Source organism: Alligator sinensis, unplaced genomic scaffold (assembly GCF_000455745.1).
Source record: "Alligator sinensis unplaced genomic scaffold, ASM45574v1 scaffold987_1, whole genome shotgun sequence".
Taxonomy (NCBI): domain Eukaryota; kingdom Metazoa; phylum Chordata; order Crocodylia; family Alligatoridae; genus Alligator; species Alligator sinensis.
In genome coordinates, this window is record NW_005842574.1 from 756,311 (window position 1) to 777,270 (window position 20,960).

The 20,960-nt window shown below is 61.0% G+C and overlaps 2 protein-coding genes across 2 annotated transcripts in view; both read left to right on the forward strand.

Annotated features, from left to right (window-relative positions):
- Positions 1-1,453: 1,453 nt before the first annotated feature.
- NRBP2 (nuclear receptor binding protein 2) lies at positions 1,454-20,281 on the forward strand. The gene is given in 18 exon segments (XM_025214240.1): positions 1,454-1,508; positions 1,511-1,716; positions 2,092-2,193; positions 2,431-2,520; positions 3,161-3,201; positions 3,285-3,379; positions 3,576-3,599; positions 3,862-3,945; positions 4,094-4,149; positions 4,658-4,753; positions 5,496-5,628; positions 5,769-5,871; positions 6,033-6,083; positions 6,466-6,601; positions 9,568-9,621; positions 10,524-10,587; positions 11,795-11,850; positions 13,201-20,281. Coding segments are annotated over 18 exon segments (1,500 nt in total). The 5' UTR covers positions 1,454-1,468; the 3' UTR covers positions 13,270-20,281.
- Positions 20,282-20,739: 458 nt separating this feature from the next.
- The window catches only part of PUF60 (poly(U) binding splicing factor 60), a 50,391-nt gene continuing 50,170 nt past the window's right edge, over positions 20,740-20,960 (forward strand). Inside the window, exon 1 of the mRNA XM_006032459.3 lies at positions 20,740-20,864. Within this exon, the coding sequence (XP_006032521.1) occupies positions 20,838-20,864 (27 nt within the window). The 5' untranslated portion in view covers positions 20,740-20,837. The remainder of the gene's footprint in view (positions 20,865-20,960) is intronic.

A 20,960-nucleotide genomic window follows, 5' to 3' on the forward strand; every position in this document is an offset into this window, starting at 1 on the left:
GCAAGCGGCTGAGACCTCCCGGCGCAGCCAAGGATTCGCCTGGAGACCGAGCCTGGCGCGTGAGTGCGCGGCCTGGACGGACGGCTGTGTCCCAGAGCCGTGCTGGCCCCGTCGGCCACGCTCCCCTGTGGGCCTGGGCCCTGCCCTGCAGCCTGGTGGTGGCTCATGGGCACGTGATGGTGTTTGCAAGGTGATTTTCCAGGGAAGGTTTGCAGGAGGTGGGGCCAGCAGCTCCCAGCCCCATGGCTGGGGTGCACCACACGCTCCCTGCTGAGCTGCTTCCTCGGCCCCTTGATCGAGCCCCCAGAAGCCGCCAGCTGCCCCCCGTCCCGGTGCGCTCAGGGTGGGACACTCGCGCCTGCTGCCCCCTCCCATGCACGCACCGGGCCCAGGACGGAGAGGAGCCGGGGCTGTCCCAGGGACGGGGCTCCCGGGGCTGCGGGTCACGCTGGAGGCAGGTGATCGGGGAGCTGCACACGGGCCCCATCCATCCCCCGCCTGCTGCATGCGAGCTGCCAGGCTGCGCTCCCGGTGCCCTTGCGCCCGCTGCCAGCACGCGGGGAAGGAGCTGACCCGGGCGGGCCAGGCTGGCTGGCAGCATCCCCAGTTTCTGTGCTGGTCTTTGTGTGAAACACGTGGAGCCGGGGCAGGCAGAGAAGGGAGAATAGAGGCGCTTTGTGCCTCGCTGCTGTGGGAACAGGCCACGGGCTGCCTGCCCGGCCCCGCCACCCTCCCAGCCCACTGGGACTGCTGTGTCATTCCTGCAGCGCCTGCGCCGTGCCGTGCCGGGACAGGCTGCCCGGGCCACGCCTGGCCTGGCGATCGGACCCTGGAGCGTGGGCTCATGTCCCGGCTGCGGGAAGTGGGGAGTGATCCTGGGCCTGCACCGCCCGCTTTCTCGGGGGCCTGGGGCGATGCACGCTCTGGCCCTTGACCGTGGTGCTTCCCCCACTCCCTGCCAGGCCTGGCTTGGGGGCTGCCCCCGCCCCGGTGGCCCACAGGCCCTGGGCAGATGGAGCAGGTTGGGGGAGACCAGGGGGTCGGGCTGGGTTCGAGGCCCGATGCTGCCAGCTGCTGGGAGTCTTCTGAGAGGTGCCTCGAGTTCTGCCTGCTCTCTGTGCAGCCACCGTGCATGCACATGTGCATGAGTGCCTGCACACTTGTGCGCACGTGTGTGACAGCAAGTGTTGTCCTCTCCCCCAGGGGTACAGAGAAGGGGGCTCTGGCCCTGGCATTGGCTGCAGGAGCCCTTGGCCCCCGCGCAGCCACACCCCTGCTGGGGTTTTCTGTCTGTCCTCAGCAGGGAGCAGCTGGGGTGGGCACCGTGGGGAGCTGCATGTTGGGGCGCGGGAGCTGCCCCCCTTGCTCTGGGGAGGGAGCAGGGAGGAGAGGAGCGTGCATTCCCGGGGGGAGATGGGGGCACATCCCTGCCCGGCGCGGCGCAGTCCCTGGCGCGGGAGAGGGATGCATGGGGTGCTGGCGGTGCTCCCTGGCTGAGCGGTCCCTGCCTGAGGCCAGGAAGCCTCGAGCCCCGCAGCCCGGCCAGGAGCAGGGCTCTGGCCGTGCAGCCTCACACCCCGCCGGTTCCCGCAGGTGAACCAGGGGAACATCCCCGGCATCCAGAGCACCTTCCTGGCCATGGACACGGAGGAGGGCGTGGAGGTGGTGTGGAACGAGCTGCTCTTCTGCGACAAGAAGGCGTTCAAGGCCCACGAGGTGAGTGGCTCCTGTCCCCATGGGGCAGAGCCGGCTGGGAAAGCCCCCTGCCCTGCCAGCGCCTGGAGAGCCTGGATCTGCATGTGCCCATCATCCTAGCTAATTCACAGCATGGGCTCCCGGGCCAGGGTCTCGGCGATAGCCAAGCTCTTCTGCCAGCGCCCACTGGGGCAGTCCCAGGGACCCCGGTCGTCCCCGCTCCCTGGGCCAGGCACCGAGCTGCTCTGGCTCCCTGCTCTCCCAGAGACCCTGTGCAGCCCCCGGGTGCTCTGTACCCTCGAGACAGCCCTGCGCCACCCTCCCCTGCTCCCCAAGACCCTCTGCCCCGGCCTGCTGCAGTGGCTGTGAGATGCCCCTTGTCTGCTGTCCCCGCAGGAGAAGATCAAGACCATGTTCGAGCAGCTGGTGCTCGTCGACCACCCCAACATCGTGAAGCTGCACAAGTACTGGCTGGGCGCCAAGGACTCCAAGGCTCGGGTAAGGGCTGCTGGGGGTGTTGTGGGGAGGGGCGAGCCCGGGGGTGCCTGCCCTGAGGGGTGTCAGTGCCGGCCGGGGGGGCCGCAGGGCTCCAGTCCTTCCCTGGCCAGTCCTAGATCCATCCCCCGGGGCTGGGGGTGGCTGCGCACGGATGCAGACGGGGCCCTCCGCAGACTGTAGGGTGGGCAGCGCTGTCCCGGGCACTGGCCCGCTGATGCCGTGCGCCCGGCCTGCCAGGTGATCTTCATCACGGAGTACGTGTCCTCGGGGAGCCTGAAGCAGTTCCTGAAGAAAACCAAGAAGAATCATAAGGCCATGAATGCCCGGGTAAGACCCCCTTCCTGCCCTCCCGGCAGTGGCTGGGTGGGGTGCGCGCGTGGCATAGACAGGTGCAGTCGGTGCCAGGGGGAGGAAGCCCCCTCCATGGATCTGGGCGCAGATGCCCTTGCAGGGACAAGCCTGGGGCCCTCGGCCCCGCTCCCCCTGGTGCTGGGCCAGACCAGAGACCAGCTTCCCCACCGCCAGGCATGGGATGACCCCGACGTCTGGGCTCCCCAAGCCCGGGCCACAGCCCTCCCTGGCCGGGAGCGTCGCCGAGCACCAGGCGAGCTCTGGCTCAGCGCTGCAGGACTCTGCTCCTGGCCGTGCTGGTAAACACCACTTCTGCTGCGGGCGCCGTGCCAGGACCCGCTCCGTGCAGGCAGCGTCGGGTTGCAGGAGAGCCTGTTCCCTGCTTGTGTGGGCAAGTCCTGGGTCCAGGGACAGACACGGCTTCAGAAGCGTGCACGTGGCCTTCGGCCTGCCAGTGCTGTCCTGAGCGGGAGCCAGCAGGACAGTCGGAGCTCGTGTCTCCTGCCGGCTGCAGGCAGCACCGGGGCCCTGGGGCTGGGCTCCCCCGTTGGGGCAGCGGGGTCCCGGGTGCTGATCAGGCTCCTCCGTCCATGCGGACACTCCCATCTCTCCCCAGGCCTGGAAGCGCTGGTGCACCCAGATCCTCTCGGCTCTCAGGTAAGCCCCTGCCCCGGGCTGCGACCCCCGCGCTGCCCCAGGCCCAGCTGCAGCCAGCTTAGCAGGGCCGGTCCTTTCCGCAGCTTCCTGCATGCCTGCAACCCACCCATCATCCACGGCAACCTGACCAGCGACACCATCTTCATCCAGCACAACGGGCTCATCAAGATCGGGTCAGGTACTGGCGGGGCCGGGGCCGGGGTCGGGGCTGGGGCTGGGGCTGGGGCTGGGGCATCGGTGGGGGCCGGATGTACCGAGTGGCTTGCGAGGGGCTGCGGTGCCCAGTGTGCCAGGGCTGGGATCATGCTCTGTCCCCTCTCGCCCCCGCTGCACCGTGCCACGCTGCGTCACCTCTGGACCTGCCCCGGCTGCAGTCTGGCAACGGGTGTTTGTGAATGGTGAGTATCCCCCAGCAGGCACTGTTCCCAGCCCCCTTGGCTGTGGGGTGTCCTGGGTGCAGCTCCCCCCAGCACAGGGATGGGCCTAGGCAGCACGGGCCTGGCATGGGTCGCGGCCTGGCCCCAGCCTGTGGGGCACGGGGGCAGCCCCCAGAGGGAGGGGGCGCAGGGCTCTGCCGGCCCAGGCAGGCTGCACCGCTGGGAGCAAACGTAGAGGCGCCTCGACCCGGCTGAGACTCACTGCGCCCGTGCCCGCCCGCAGCCCTCCCCGACCACCTCCGCAGCCCCATCCGCACCGAGAGAGAGGAGCAGCGCAACATGCACTTCTTCCCCCCGGAGTATGGCCGTGAGTTCGAGTGCCGCGGGGGGTGGACATGGGTCCGGGGGCTGTGGGACGGGACGTGGGGCAGGTCCACAGGGGGGGCAGGGGCAGGGGCAGCATGGAGCAGGGGGCCGGCGCTGGCCTGGAGCCCTGTGGTGCGGTTTGGTTGCAGGAGAGGCTGACGGGACGGCTGTGGACATTTTCTCCTTCGGGATGTGTGCCCTGGAGGTAGGGAGCAAGAGGACCCTACCACAGACCAAGGTGCCCCCCTGCCCTTCCCTATCTCCCGAGCCTGCGGGGACCTGGGGCCCGCGCCCCTGCGGCCCCTTGCTGCGATGGGGAAGCTCCAGGCAGAGCGCGGCCCCTGCCAGGACAGCATGGGAAGCCTGCCCCTGCCCTGTGCCATCCTGAGGCTGCTCTCCCATGACGGCCCATCCAGCCCCGTGGGCAGGCACGGCTGGCCTGCACCCTCCCCTGCGGCCATGGGGGCAGCTGCTGCCCCAGGGCTTCCCACTGTCCTCTGCGGTCCAGAGGGAGACCAGAGCTGAGCAGAGAGGTGTTGCACAGAGCTCGGGGACCCAGGAGACGGGGGGTGAGCCGGTCACGGCCACCGGGGCACGATGCCCTCGTGCAGTGGGGGAGGACGGCAGCGGGAGCCCTGAGAGCATGTGGGCCTCAACCCAGGGAGCGGGGCTGGGGGGCGGCAGGGACGCAGCTGAGCTCTGCTCTCCCCCAGATGGCCGTGCTGGAGATCCAGAGCAACGGGGATGCCCGGGTCTCGGAGGAGGCGATCACTCGGGCCAGGCACTCCCTGGACGATCCCAACATGCGGGTGAGCAGAGCTCCGAGCCCGGCCAGGCAGCTCCGGGGCTCAGCCTGTCTCTGGGGTCCCACGGCTGCCCCAGCCTGTCCCGGGGGCCTTCTGCCACGCAGGACCCCACCGGCAGCCGGTCAGGGGCATGCAGGGGCTGCTGGTCCGCGAGGCGTTGCAGGCAGGTCAGGTCTCTGCCTGCTCCAGGATTGGCGGGGGTAGGACCTGAGACTGGCAGCAGAGCCCAGCGCATGGTGCCTGGAGCACGGCCTCTGGGCCTGCCTCTGCCACCACCGAGAAGCAGACAGGAGCAGGAGCAGGACCCGGCGTGTCCCTGGCCAGCGCTGGGCTCCGCCACCAGCCCCCAGGCTGGGGCTGCATACAGACCCGCCCAGGCAGACCTGCCGCAGCCCCCGCAGCCTCTCGCTGCCTCGTCGGGACGCGCGCAGGCAGTTGTGGAGCGGGAAGCCGGGCCATCCCCACGCACGCGCTCCCCTGGGGATGCTGGCAGGCGTCACCGGCTGCGCGCGCTGCACGTCCCGGGGATGCTGCTGTTGGAACGGAGCCGCGGAGCCCCATGCAGGGGCCCGCCGTGCCGTGCCGCTGTGGGGAGGCAGAGGCTGGGGAGGAGACAGGGCTGGCCGTGGGGCTGCGGCAGGGGAAGGCCTCTTGGGAGCAGCAGGCCACGGGGACCAGGCCTGTGGGGGCAAGGGATGCCAGAAGACGGTCCTTTGCACCTCATGCCCCTGCCTCCCCCTGCCAGGAGTTCATCCTGGCGTGCCTGACCTTCAACCCGGACAAGCGGCCGACGGCCCACAACCTGCTCTTCCACCGGGTGCTCTTCGAGGTCCATTCCCTCAAGCTGCTGGCCGCACACTGCTTCATCAACAACCAGTGTGAGTGGTGGGGGCATGGCAGGGGCGAGTGGGCCCAGTCTGCTCCAGAGCAGGGCTGAGGGCCAGGCACCGGGACCCCCGTAGGGAGGAGACCCCGCCGGAGCTCCCAGCTCAGTGCCGCTCCCTTGGCCTTGCTGTAGACCTGATGCCGGAGAACGTGGTGGAGGAGAAGACAAAGGAGCTGGATCTGAACATGGTGATGGCGGAGATCCGACGCGAGGGGCAGCCCTCGGTGCAGTGGAGGTGAGAGCCAGGGAGGGGGCATCCTGGGGGGTGTGGGATGGATGGGGACTAGGAGCCCCCATAGCCCACCCAGGGAGCCGGCTGGTCCCAGCCTCCCGGCCCCGTCACCCCTGCTCCGTGCTGTGCCAGCCCCCGCGACAGCCCCTTCCTGCCTCCCTCAGGTACTCGGAGGTCTCCTTCCTGGAGCTCGACAAGTTCCTGGAGGACGTCAGGTGAGAGCGGGGGCCGCGGGTGTCTCCCGAGCCCCGGCCGTGTCTCGTGCGGTGCAGGGGCTGTCAGGCAGGGCCCTCCACACCTGGGCTGGTCCAGCTGCCAGTCCCGCTGGCTTCTCAGCCGTGCCCGGAGCCGCGTGGGGCTGCCACCCTCGGGGCAGCGCGCTCAGCAGCGCGGGCTTTGGCTGAGGGGCTCTGGGCCTGTTCCCGATCTGCCCCTGCACCTTTCCTGAGCTGCTGCCTTGCCCTTGGTGGAGCTCAGGCCCCGGGCTGCAGTCAGAGGTGTCCAGGGAGCGGAGGGACTGCCCCAGCCCTGACCCTGGCTCGACTGCCCTGCCTGGGCTGGCGTCGGCTCCTCCTCACCTGTTTGCATCTGCGTCAGGAACGGGATCTATCCCCTGATGAACTTCGCTGTGACGAGACCCCTGGCACTCCCGCGGGCACTGTCCCAACCCCAGGAGGACCCCCAGAAAACCAAGACTCCTACCCCCGAGCCCTTCGATGTGGAGACGAGGAAGGTGAGGACGGGGCAGCGGCTCTTGCTGCCGCTGGGGGAGGCACCCTCACGCCCTCGCCCTGGGGACCGCTCTCCCCCTGGCCTCTTGGGGCTCCCCTCAGGACGGGGTGGAGGCAGCCCGTCCTCAGCCCAGACCCAGAGCAGCCGGCCTGGTTCTGGCTCTGTGGCTCGGCTCGTTTCCCAGCAGGTCTGTGGGCAGCGCCGGGGCCCAGAGCTCGCTGCACCTTGAGGCTGGGGTGCGGCTCATGCCGGAAAGGCTGCAGGGGGGCTCCGATCCTCACTTGGCTCCGAGGCTACGGCAGCGTCCCGAGACCACCGCCGCGCTCGGGCCCCTTGGTGCTGGGTGTGCACAGAGGGCGAGAGACAGTCCAGCCCAGGCGCTACAACCAGAGTGGGGACAGTCGTGGTGGGTGGAGGGCGCCCGGCGGTGCGGAGTCACAGACCCTCACCACTTGTTTCTCGGAGTCACTGGAGTTAGTGCCAGAAGGGACTGCTAGCCTCGTCACCTTGGGGCTTGGTCCTTGGGTCTCTCCAGTGCATCTAACAGTCCTCACCGCAGCAGGTCACTGGCCACCATTGTCCCCCACTTCCCCTTGTCGCTGCACAACTGGCCTCCCTGCCCTGCGCGGCGTTAGTGACAGGTCAGACCAGGGCCTGTCTGGGATGGTTCGGATAGGGGCGGCCCTGCCTCGGGCTGGGGACTGCAGTAGCAGTGACCTCCGGGGTCCTTTCCAGCCCCACTGCGCTGTGCTATGAGCCGTGGCTACCCCCACGGGGAAAAATTGTGCCATCCTCCACTTGAATTGGTCTGGATCATGCTTCTGGCCACTGGTTCCCATTTCTCCGCTCTCTCCTGGCTCCAAAACCCTTCCGTACCCGGTGTTTCCTGTCCATGAAGGTGTTTCTGTGCTATAATTCAATCACCCCTCCTTCTGGATGATAACCTAGAGACTCAGCTCTTTCCATCCCTCTTTTGAAAGCAAGTGACTTGGAGAAGGGCACCTTGTGCCCAAAGCTTGTCTGATGTCTCTCCCAACTCTGCGTTGGTCCAAGAAAAGATACCACCAAAAAACCCCTTGTTTCTTGCACATGTTCTGGACCATTGCAGCACCAATGCTCTGGCCTCGCTCTCTCTCGGGCATCTTCCCCAGCCCTCAGACCATTTCTGAGGCTCTCTTTTGCAGGCCTCCTACTTTTTAACAATGTCACAAGTAGATAAGACGACCTTCCTCTTCCCGTTTGCTGCTGCCCTGCAAATAGTGGTAGGAGTGCAGAGCTCGTGCTGAGCTGCATGTCCGGTGTGACCCCTCGCTCCTCGGCTCTGGCTCTGCAGGAGGCTGCCCTCTGCTCTGGAGTCCAGCTGCAACAGCTGGTTCCCAGGCCCGTAATCTTGCTTTTGGGGAGGGCTCGTCTTGCCAAGAGATTGCGGTTCCTCTGCACCACTGCCCTGTCCTCCTCCTCCCTCCCAGCGATCTCGCAGGCATTATCTGAATCCCGCTGAATCCGAGCAATGCTGAGCCATGACGGGCCCAGCACCCGGCCCTGCAGAACCCCCCAAAAACGCTGCCTCGCAGGGATGATTCCCTGCTGGCAGCTGCTTACGGAGCCCCGGCATGTAGCCAGGTCTTAATGCATTTGACTTGTGCTACATCATAGTCAATGCAGCTCATTTGTACTGGGACTATCCTGTGGTAGCAAGTCTGACACGAGGTCTAAGTACCTTTATTTGCAGGAGGGCTGTCCAGCTTCTTAGTGGATGGGGGCTGCGTTGATGGGTCCACACCAGCATGGGCCACAAGTCCCCCAGGCGCTCCCCCGCTGCACTGAGCCTGCAGGTGCTCCCTACCCCCGTGGCACCATGCACGTGGGTGCACGGGTGCAGGTGCCCCAGCTCCACCTCAGCTGCCACGAGGGGGCCATGGGCTCCCCCAGCACCGTGGGCTGCGTCGTGCCCCTCCGCCCACCCCCTGTGGCTGGGCAGGAAGCAGAAGCTAGAGGGAGGGGAAGCCAAGAGCCTCCAGCTGTTGCAGCTGCAGCCAGAGCGATGGGGGGAGCTGCCAGGAGTCGCAAACTAACCCCTCGTGGACCAGCTGGACCGCCCCGATCTGCCCGGGTGCCTTTGTCAGCCAAACAAGCGTCTTGTTGAAGGGTGGCAGGAGATGCCTTTGGCAAGACCCATTTCCAAGGAGCCACCTGCTTTAACTGGTTAGTCATCGCGTTCCTACTATTTGAATCCTACGTTATGGCCATGTAGTCCTGTAGGAGCTTTCCCAGTGTCTCGCCTGCCTCACTGGTGCATAAATGCCCAGGATGTCCTGCTTATCCTTTCCGAATCTTGGCGCGACGTTATCACTCTTCCAGTCATCTGGAATAGCGGTGGTATTCCACGATGTGTCCCAGCCAAAACCGGGAGTGCTTTAAAAGGAAGGAATGGAGGAAGAGGCGCCAGTCGAGATAAGGCAGAACTTCTGCAATGTAGAAAATTGGTAAGGGAAGATAAAGGTATCAGGGGTCGGGGGGGATGCCGTCACTGACACGTCCTGAGTGCACTGCGTTCAGAGGTCTCTGGACTGCTGATGCTCCTGCTTCATAGGGGTGCAGCTCGAGGTCCAGGATCATGTTAGAAAAGCCTTATAACACAACTGCCTCCTGCTCCTGCCTCTAAGCCAGCTGGCGACAGGCACGGCCGGGACAGGGCACCAGGCTTGTTGCTCACTGGAGCCCAGTCTTAAGGGTCAGATGTCGCCGTGGTACAGACGTGGCTGCGGCTGTGGATTCTCAGGATGAGCAGGTGGAACGGGACTGCTCTGGGGCACCCACAGCCACTCAGTCAGGCCTCGTATGCCTGGGAATGGGGCGGGGTGGTAGGGCGTCCGTCAGAGCAATGCAGTCATGCAGCGTGGCCAGCGACAGGCAAAGCAGAAGGAGGGGAGATGAGTGTGATGACGTGGCCTTGGTGTCTCCTAGGTGGTGCAGATGCAGTGCAACATGGAGCTGAACGAAGACAAGAGTCAGTGGCATGTAAGTGAGCAGCGCCGGCTCTGTGCTGCCCGCTCCAGGCTGCAACAGGACTGATAGTGTTTATAAAGCAGCAGCACCCCATGGCCTCAGCAGGCTTGGGCCCATCCTGCCGTGTGCTGGGTGGACATGCGGTGCCAGGGAGTCCACCCCGGCAGCGTGGCCCACACAGCTCCTGTCTGGTGGGCAGGTGGCTCTCCGAGGCAGTGGGGGAGACAGTCCCACAGATGAGTGTTTCCCAGACAGAGGTATTTGCTCTTGGCTTTGCTTCAGTGTGAATAAATCCAGCACTGATTTCCCCAGTGGCTTCTCAGCCCAGCTTCCTGCCGTAGGCTGTCTGGGGGCGAGCAAGGCAGCAGCTCTCCATGTCCGCTCCACCTCCAGGCTCCCTGCTCTCGCTGCCCAGGCCCTGCACGCACCCAGCCCCAGCAGGGAATGGCTCTGCTCCTGGGTTGCTGGTTCATGTCCTAGTGTTTCAGGGTGCTGACAGCACAGATCGGCATGAGGAGTCTCCCTTGGAGGGAGGGGGCCGTGTCTGTGGCCTGGCCGAGGTCTGAGGTGCTCTCGTCATTGCCGACAGGCAGCGCTAGGGCATTTCCCAGCCAAACCGACGTTCTCCGGGGGCTCCTTGGCGCATCTCTGCCTGGTCCTTTATCCCCGAGGTCTCGCTGGAGGCGGGGATCCTGGGGCTCATGGCCGGGGCTTCACATGTACACGTGTGTCTCTCTCTGACCCCACCTGTCTCCATTTTAGCAGCTGTATTTCAGCTGTGGGCGAGGAAGGGAACAGTTCTGCTCCTGATGTTCACGCTCAGCCTGCCACAGGGCACAGCTCGTGTACCCCAGCCGCCGGCACGGCCCGAGCACCCGCGCCGTCCTCTAACGCGCGCCCTCTCCCGCCCACAGCTCACGCTCCTGCTGGTCCTGGAAGACAAGCTGCACCGGCATCTGAGCTACGACCTGCTGCCAAGTAGGTGCATTCGTGAGCATCCTCCCTTGATGGGGTGCGGGGGGGGACGGCGGCCCATGGGCTGGATCCTGCCCAGTCCTGGAAAGACACGGCCTGGGCTCCAGTGAGCTCTCGGTCTGCTCCCAGGATGCTCCTCCTCCTTCCATCTCTATGGGAGAGGGCAGGCTGCGTCCCAGCACCCAGGCAGCCGGCACTGGACACTGCGTGAGTGGGGAGGGAAAGCAGGCGCCTGTAGGTTCCCTAGGGAGCTGGGTCACCATGGCCCAGCCTCTGTGACACCTCTCAAAGCTGCTGGTCCCTCCTGAGACCATGGCCGCAGCTACGCTGAAAGGAAAGGCCGTGAGCGAGTGGTGAGCTGTGCTTCTGCAGCACAAATGCTTATGGGAGGTGGCAAAGCCCACGGCCAGACGCCCCACTTCGGCTCCCACGATGGGAGCTTGTCTGCAGCCTGTGCCTCGGGCTGAGCCGGAGCAAATGGGCCGTTTCTCAGCCTCTTGAAGGCTCCGATGAAGCGCAGTGGCTTCTTAACCTGGCAGGGGAAATACCACGTATCTGTGTCCATGAAGGCAGTTTTCCTGAACCGCACCGCAGGTGCACTGCTCTTCTGGCGTGGTTCAGTACCCGCCGAGGTGCAGCTGTTTTAAGCCCAGTTTATGGAAATGGGAGTCTCCTCCCTTGCTTGCTCCGAGGGCCTTACGGCTAAGGGCAAGCAAAACGCGGGGGCATCCGAACCCCAAGCCTCCGGGTTTGGGCCCGCAAGTAGGATGCCCACCAAAGGTTTTGGAAACATCTGAAGCCCCAGGTACGGGTGGAGGATGTTTGCCAGTAACGGTTCTGGACTCTTGGATTTGGAATCAGTTTTGGCTAACTTGGCCTCGGATACACATTTTTAAAAAAACAGGCTGTTTCTTCAAGGGCGCTCTGCCGGGACTGGCCCGCTCTGCCCGTGGGGCGGGATCACATGAAGCTCGTTTCCCCCCAGGGCTCAGGTGAGCACTCGCCTGCAGATGCTCTCCCTGCCCTGGGGTCGGCCGGCTGTCCCTGGGCCACTTGGCAGCACCTGCCCCGAGGCCAGCGGCTCTGCTCTGGCAGAAGCTTCCAGCTGCGCTGCGCCCCAGGGCGGTGCATGAGATGAGATGTCACGGACGGAGGGGAGGGGGACATGAAAGTTGCTTTTTCTTGCCTCACCTCATCCCTTTTTCCACAGCTGACAATTCCAAGGATTTGGCCATGGAGCTGGTGCACTACGGGTTCATCCATGAGGTGAGCTGCTTTCACGGCCCTGGCCAGGCCCCCTCTGCCGGGATAGCAGCACGAGGCCCTGTGCCTGCCCTGCATCCCTGACCCCAGGGCTCTGAGTGCTGGAGAAGGGGGGCGAGCTTGGGCTGGAGATGCTGCTTCAGCAGACTCCCCCTTACATGGCACTGACCTGGGCACAGCGTCAGGGGCACCAAGTGCAGCCGGACTCTGAGGCCTGAATGCCAAGGAGTTGCATGGGCAGAGAGACCAGGCAGCCTCCTGCCTCCCACTGACACTGGCCCGGGGGGTGGGGGATTTGGGTGCGAGGCCCCACACCTGTCTCCCATGTCCCCGAGGGTGCTCGTCGGCTGCAGCACTAGGACTAGCACTAGGTCTGTGGCACCAGGTACACCGTGGGCTGGTAGCGTTTGCTGCTGATGCAGGTTTGGGGCATCAGCAGGCCAGAGGAGGATCAGGATATTGCACAGGAAGAGGTCCCAGAGGACCAGAAGGAGGGACAGGGGTGCAGTGTAATGCCACAGACCGCAAGGCGAGGACATAGGGAACAGCAGCAAGTTCCTGCTGCCAGCTACAGAGTGTAAATTGGAAACAGCTGCGGGGAAGGACCTAGGGCTGCAGCTGTGAGAAGCAAAACTCCCCTGGGCGGCGGCGGCAGGCAGGAAAGCATGAATGCTGTCGTGCACGGCCGTGGTGCGAACTGCTCTGGACACCTCCTACCATCTGCCCCCCTTCGAGAGAAGCACTGAAATGGGGCAGTGCAGCAGCCGGGGCTGGGCTGACCCAGGGGCCCTCGTGGGTCCCTGTCCCTAACTGCAGTTCTGAGCTGACTTTGTCCAGCCTGTGCCAGGCAGCTGCTCCAGCCCTCCCCTTTCTCCTTCAGTCCCTTCCCACCAGCTCCACTCCGTACCCACCCTCTGGGGTCGTCCCCCACTCAGTCCCCCTTCCCTTCCCTTCCCTCTCCCCTCCATCAGTGTGACTTTGTCCTGAGTACACCCACCCATAACCTGCACCGAGCCATGCACCAGGCATGTTGTTTCTGCCATTGAGCTGTTTGCCCTGTTCACGTTACCCCTCATCCCTGCGGGCACATCTGACCTGGCCCTGCCTCAGCTGTGAGCTCTGTGGGGCAGGGACTGCTGCTACCACGGTTTTGAAGCACCTGGCCAACGGCTCTCCCCCAAGAACTACCACGACCAACACCATCAATAATACATCCCTAGTCATGCTTGCAGTCTCCCCCTCCTTGGTGAGACGGCAGACAGGAGTTGGTGGCTTGGTCAGGCGCTGAGTAGGGGAGCACAGGGGAGGCCCCTCATGCAGAACCAACTAACCGTGCTTGTTCCTGGCTCCTAGGATGACTGCGAGAAGCTGGCCAACTTCCTGGAGAGCACATTCCACAAGTACTGGTCTGCTCCCTTGTGAGTCACCTCACAGAGGTCCGGGGCAGAGAGGGGCCTGCACAAGAGGAGATGGGAAGCGTGCTTGGCTGGAAGGAACCGTGAGGGTCCCGACCAAACTCCCCCCTGCAGAAGTGACCTGGCCATTCATTCCCGGCTGTGTCTCTACAGCCTGTGCGAGGGATACATTCTGCCCTGGTTCGGAAAGACAACGGCAAGAGGAGGAAAGATCAGCGAACAGGAGGGATGACACCTGTATCACTGCAACTAGGAATGGGCACGACTGCACCCTCCAGTCCCCACCCAATGCAAGCGAGGGAGAGTGGGTGGAGGAGTATGTGTGGCACCTGCAGCTGGGGCATGGAAGATGTCTCCCCTCCTGTCCCTCCCCGCGGCACGTGGGCCATTGGCCTGCAACAGGGGGGAGCTGAACTGTGGGCTGGTCAGGTTAAAAAATGCAGATAGGTATGAGGTGTGCATCCACCGCGGTGCCGCCCTGCCCTGCCACGTCCCTCTGCCTGGCTGTGCCCCGCTGCCCTCTCTGCTATGCCAACTTCCTGTGCTGCACTGGCTGCCTGTGTGCTGTCAGCTTCCCGTGCTGCCGTGGCCGCATTGCACTGTGCCACCGACTCCCCGTGCTGCACCGGCTGCCTGCATGCTGCCAGCTTCCCTCACTGCTGCGGGAAGCTGCATCCTGCATCCTCTCACTGCATCCTGCTGTGCTGGCTTGCCATCCAAGCTGCTTTGCTGAGCTGTTCTGGCCGGGCCTGGCCAGCTGTGTTGCATGTGCAGACTCGCAACCACTGCCAAATCCATAGGTCTATGGAAAGAGCACACCTGACCACGATGCACCAAGTGACGTGTGGTGTCTGTGGATTAAGTACCGTCCATCATCACCATTACATGGAGAAGCTGCGATGTTGCTTCTCTTGGGCCCAGCTGGCTGGGCAGGAAAGACAGGTAAAAGGGGGAAGAGGAGGGGCTGGGTGGAGAAATGTGCTCCAGCTGTTTGGTCCTGGTGGTCTTCTGACTTGTGCCATGGCAAGCCTGCGCTTGACTCTGCAAGCTGACAACTTCCTTTGTCGCAGCTGCTTCCTTTCCCTGATGGCTTATGCTCAGCTTTCTCAGCTCCATCCCCTGGCTGACATGTATCACCAACAAGTTCCAGCTTCATTTCTCCTGTACTGTATAGTGACAAATCCATTAGCTAACCTCTTCACAATGCTGGAAGCACGGGATGGGCCAGACGGGCATGGGGGACAGCCTGAGGTTCAGGAATGAAGCACCACTGCATGAAAGCTTTCTGGCTGGCCACAGCAGACTGTCAGCTCAGCCTCGAGGCTTAGGGATTTCCTCAACTCTTCCCCCTAAAATTATTTTTTCATGGGAAAATTCTCACTAAAAACCCAGTGCCAAAGAACCCCAAATGTGTCATGAAGTGAAACACAAACTGCAGTGTGCTTCAGTGCTGCAAGCTGACAGATTGTTCTGTACGCACAGAAAGGCAAGCCCAGCCACAAAGGAGAGCTGCAGAGCACAACACAGCGACTGGCCTAGGAACCGGAGGCTTGTCACGCTGAGCCTGCGCTGTAAGGCACAAATGGGCTTTGTGACGTATTTGCTTTCTCCATGCCCAGCTAGTACAAAACCAAGCCCTGAGCCTACCCACTGTGCCCAGCACACACACGAAGTTGGTAGTGAGCTCACTGGTTGATTAAAAATCAGTGCAATTCAGAATGCCGTGACTCGACTGCCACAGTTTCTAACTCCTTGATTCAATAAACAGCGACACAATCTCTTCTGCAAAGACAGACTGGAGGCAGAGATCTGAACCTTTAACTATTACAACATATGGTTTAGCCTCTTCTTAATGATCAACCTTCATTTGATCAACCTATGCCGTGGTGTTTATTTTGGGAGGCGGCAGGGAGGGCAGGTAATGGAAAGTTCCACAAAGGCCTCTGAGGCTTGTTTTCAGGTTTGCCCCATTGTTTTTTCACTTGTTAATTAGATCAAACCAGGTTTCCACAGAGGCCATCACATTTCCTCTGCAGCTTGCAGCCTGCCACGTCCCTCTGAAGCCTCTTTCAATTGCTTTGGTAAGGCAGGTGCCACTGTTGAATCGCTTGTGTAAGGTGTGTGCGAGTTATCAGGAACTTTATGGCCAGAGGCACCTTTATAGTCATCTGGTCTGGTCACGGACCTGCCTCCTGCCCACCGCTTGCAGTGAAGCTGTAGCAAAACTTTTTAAAAGACACATCTTGATGTAAAGACTCTAGGTAAAAGGTCAGTTGCATCGCTAGGTAAGTTGTTCCAATGGTCAGTTACCTTCACTCTAAAAATATCAAGTGCCTTATTTCCTCTTGAATTTATCTAGCTTCAACTCCCAACCACCGGATCTTATTATGCCTTTGTCTGCCAAATTAAAGAGCCATCTGAAATCTCCCCGCTGTACAGGCATCTATGCACCGATTAAGTCACTTCTCTGTCTTCTCTTTTTAGACTTAGTTAAACTTATTCAATCTTTTGCTGTCAGGCCAGGTTTTCAGACACTGAATCATTTGCGTGGCTCTTATCTGAATTCTTTCCAGCATCCTTTTTGTCAAGATCATTTCTGAAGCGTGGATGCTGGGGTGAGATGTCATATTCCTGCAGCACTGGAACAACAACGCTTCATACTGATGAATCGCCCCCTTCCTACTCCTTGATATGCCCCAGCTTATACATCCAAGAACTTGTCCCCTGCATCACTGCATCATACTGGGGTTCTTGTTCTGCTGGTTTCCTAATGTGGTGCTAGGACCTCTGCAGTGACAGTGAATCCCAGGACACAGTCCCACATCCTCTAGGTGTGACCCAGAGATCTGATGCTGCATTTTCCTGTGTTTAAAATTCCTGTTCAAGGAAGTTCACCTGTTCTCGCATCAAGAGCATCTGGGAAAACTAGGGGGACACGTTGGGGTGTCAGGGATCTGTTCCACTGCACAAATGCCAGGCTGCCATATGGTCCCACAGAGAGTGCAGCTAGTTGTAAATCGGAACAGCTCTGGCTCCTCTACCTTGTTTCAGGGCAGGAACCATTTCAGGTGGAGAAGCAGGAAGCCAGCTCTCTGAGCATCCTTGATTCTCTTGCGCCAAGTGACTGGTGGAGAATAGAGCCTGGCCCCATGTTTTTAGCATTAACAAGCTTACAGCTTTCTTACCAAGCCTTTGCCTTAGGGCTGCTCTTCCTGGTTCATCAGGATCGAGCCTTGCCATTTCTGGATGTCTAGGAGACTCCTCCTGGATGAAGCTGATGCTGAAGAGCTACCAGGAGGCCTGGAAGAGGCACCTTGGGGCACACGTGTACTGCCCCTGTAGCGATACTGAGACCCCTGCCAAGAAGCAAGCCCTGTTGCGAGCTGAAAAACACATACTTGCTTTTTGGCAGGGGCCCAAAGAGCTGCCCTGCAGGTGGAGCCTTGGGAATGGGCTGCGCAGCCCTGAATCGCTCTAATGGGGAGCGCAACACACATGTGAGCGTGCAGTGCATGTGCACAGGGGCGAGTAAGGGGAGCTTGGCATCACTGCAGAGATGCTACAGACATAACCTAAGGGCAATGGCGTGAAAGCATTTCCTTTCTCGGATCAGACTCCCTGACTTTCTGTCCTTCCAGTCTGACACTCAACTGCATCTGGAAGAAAGCTGAGAAAAACTATTTTCTTTTTTTTTTTTTTTTGAGGTAATCACAAATCCTTCCTCTCTTGTTGTCTAATGATGCTAAAAGATGTTTACATTTTGTTATAGAGGAAAATACCTTTGGATATTATTGAAGTTCATGTAGCTCTTGGTTTCCTACTCAATTTTCAACTTCAGGCACATTTTGTGTTACACAAATTCATCGTGAAGTTTGGTAATCACTAAATACTAATAATTTATTTACCTTATTGATCAGCAGCTTTTGCATTAACTAGTTAGATGACAAATCCATTCATGGAAAACAAGAGCATAAAGCCAGAATACCAAGAAATAAGATGAGCTGTCCTGCTTTTGATACAGATGTGTTATCGACTGTCCTGCCCACTTTCCAGACTATTTTAGAGCCTCACCACCACTGCTGTAATTCTATCTACTTCCTTCTCTTTGATCTCCAACAACAATGGATTCCAGCTGTGCCCTCCGCTGTCATCACTGTCAGGATCCTGGACGACCCTATGAACTTTCCCGATAGGCTTCACAAGAACTTGGATATGCTTGTCACTTCCCTTTTTATTTTCTTAAATTAACTAGTATTTTTATTCACAGCTTGCAATTAGGACTTAACTTCAAAACATGTAAAACATTAACTTCACTTGATAATTCAGAAACCTCGGAAGTACAAAAAAATCTAAACAACTAAAAAATGTATATTATTGACTTTAGAAAAAATCATCAGTCTCCCTGAACACACTGCTCTGGTGCTCCACTCTGCACAAAGATGGTTATCCGTGCTAGTCTGAAGACAAACAGAAGCCAGGGCAGGATGGCATCTTTGAGATGAACGGGTTCAGAGAGGCATGACCCCTTGTAGGCAGCGTCCTGCTTTGTCAGGTGCTACGCACTGCACGCTGGCTTCCCACGTGGAGTACGGCCCCAGGACTCAGTCCTGCAGTTCCACGCCCGCTCTTTTAACTGGCCCTAGCAATCTGAGACCGCGATGTCCGGCAGCAGTGAGGTGTCTCCAGGACAAGGTACCTGTTGAGCAGCAGAAGGCTTGTGAGCACAAGGGCAGATTTCATGGAAGCTTGTCTGGGGGCATAATAATGCCCCCTCCCGGGTTTTGGGATTAAGCGCAAATCTGCCCAGCCTCACTTTCCTTAAGTTCTTCACAACCCACTGCAAAAATCCAAGCTACTTCTCTTCCAAATGAGGCAGAAAGAATTATTTCTATTTATAATCACTTGGAAAAGACATAATTAGCACCTATAGAAGTAAAAACCATCTGTGTCTTCAAGCTGTGCTATTCCCTTGCAATCATAATATTATTGCATGCTCTAGATCCTACATATTTCTCTGTGACGTCCCAAGGAAATCAAAACCACCGCACTTATCCCGGTAGAGTTGTTTTAGAGGTGACTGCGGCACGCGCGGTAGCTTTGTGCAGCGGGAAGTGCCGACTCTCACAGACTCTCTGCAGGGTGTGGTAACATTTTGTTCTGCAGCAAATCACGGGCTCCATCTAAGCAACTCAGATGGAGACTGGGACCCTTTGCACCTCATTCCCCAGAGTAAGTGCAGCTGACAGGGATTGCTTCCCCCCAACTGCAGCCACCTGCAGCCTCCTGGGGTGTCCTGTGGAAATGCTGAAGCCAACACTGAGAGATGAAGCTTATCTTGGAGCAGAACATGTAGCAAAGACCTCTGTGAAGAGTTCAAAGTGAATTATTTGCACTGCAGAGGATACAGATCCTGCCACCACTTTGTTCTCAGGGCTTTGTCTGAGTGGTGTGGACCCTTCTGTAGGAGAAAACCTCCATTTAGGTTCAAACACTTGAGCCCAGCCCGCTCCATAGCGCGATGCCATTCTCCTGCCCCCAGGCATGCATGCAGCTTCCCCCCTGGCTTTTGACATGAAGTCTCTAGTTTTCCCTCACTTTTTTTTCTGCTAAGCATCATAGTAGCAGTAAGGAGGGCAGGGTCACTGGACAGGACAGGGAGAGAGGATAGGCATGCACGGTGGGCTCTGCACCCTCCATGCACCACGGCATAACAAGGTGCTGCATTCCACGTGGGAGTGGGAGGGCTGGGGGTGAGAAACCCGAAACGACTGTCTGGAGGGTGGGCGTGAGGGCACAGGCTCCAGCACAGATTGCAAGGGGTGACTCAAGGTCCTGTGGGGTCTGGGTGTGGGCGGTCCACACGTCACATGAAATGATGTCTTGCTCGTCTCTATATTCTGTGAATGTGCCAATAAAGTAGTTGGTATGAGAGAACTGACGTGCAGTAACTCCTTCATGCTGCCACTCCGGCCGTGACCTGGCAAGAGCGGGGAGTAGCAGGGAGCAAGTACGCTAGGGTCTCAGAAGCTGGCTAGGAGACGGCACTGGAGAAGAAGGATCCGTGGACAGGCTGGAAATACTGACGGAGAGGAGGAGACCCAGGAACAGGAGTGACGTGAAGATGAGCAGAGCGGGAGCGCGGTAGTCTTGGGCACTGGGAAGCGAACGAATGCCATTACTGCGGTCTCGGGTGGTTGTCGCAGAGTGGCAGTCTCGGTCGCAGGGAAGCAAGCGAACGCCTTTACTGCGGTCGGGAGGTCGCCGGGGAGTGGTGGTCTCGGGCGTGGGGAAGTGAGCGAATGCCGGTGCTGCGGTCTCAGGTGGTTGTCTCGGAGCAATGGTCTCAGGTGCTGGGAAGCGAGCGAACGCCGCTGCTGCGGTCTCGGGTGGTTGTTGTGGAGCGGCGGTCTCGGGCGCAGGGAAGCGAGCGAACACCGTTGCTGCGGTTGGGTGGCCGCCTTGGAGCAGTGGTCTCAGGCGTGGGGAAGCAAGCGAACGCCGTTCCTGCCGTCTCAGGCGGTCGTTGCGGAGCGGCGATCTCGGGCATGGGGAAGCAAGCGAATGCTGGTGCTACCGTCTTAGGTGGCCGTCACGGAGCGGTGGACTTGGGCGCGGGGCAGTGAGCGAATGCCGTTGCTGCCGTCTCAGGTGGCAACCGTGGAGCGGTGGTCTCGGGTGCGGGGAAGCGAGCGAATGCTATTGCTGCTGTCGCAGGTAGCCGTTGCGGAGCGGCGGTCTCAGGCACTGGGAAGCGAGCGATCGCCGGTGCTGCGGTCTCGGGTGGTTGGTGCGGAGCGGTGGTCTCGGGCGCAGGGAAGCGAGCGAACACCAATGCTGCGGTCTCGGGTGGTCGTCACGGTGCGGCGGTCTCAGGCACTGGGTCTCGTGCGCGGGGACGCGAGCAACCGCAGCGGAGCGGGGTGGGCAGGGGCCGCCGGCTCTCCAGGCCCCCTTGCACCCCGTCACGGCCGCCGTCCGTGGCGCAGGCGAGTCTTGCTCCTCGGTTGGGAGCCTCAGGCAAGGCGGCGCGGATGGCTCCCACGCCGGCCCAGGGAAGGCAGGACCACAGCCGGCGGCATCCCACTGCCATGAACTGTGGGGGAGAGGCGCTGCAGGGCCACGGCCCAGACCCAGGCCCCGCTGCCTGGGGCGGGGAAATCAGGTGGCCACATGGTTGGTGCCACAGGCGCCAGGGCCCGGCCCAGCCTGGCTGTAGCCGCCCTCAGCGGGACCGCCGCCGCCACCGGGCCTCGAACCCTCAGCTTTACACGGGGAGGGGAAGGCTCTGGGGGCGGACCACGAGCAGGCCACGCCCCCCGACAAGGTTTGCGTTGCCCGTCCCTCCCTATCAACCCCGAGCGCGCGACGCGGGACAACTCTCGCGAGAAGCCGTGCTCGAGGCCAGGCGCCGGAAAGGCCTCGCGACAGTTCCCGTTCTCCGCCGCAGCTCTCGCGAGATGCCGTGAGCGAGGCCAGAAAACGGGAAGGTCTCGCGAGAGTTTTCTTTCCTTTCCTTCTCGTTCCGAGCCGTAGATCTCGCGAGAGCTCGTGCAGGCGGCGGGCCGGGGCGACAAGATGGCGGCCACGACGACCATCTCCCTGGTGAGCGGCGCCCTGACCTCCTCCTCCTTCCCTCTCTTCGCGCCGCGGCCGGGCCGGGCCTTTTTGTGCAGGGCCGCCGGGCGCGCGTGGGATGGG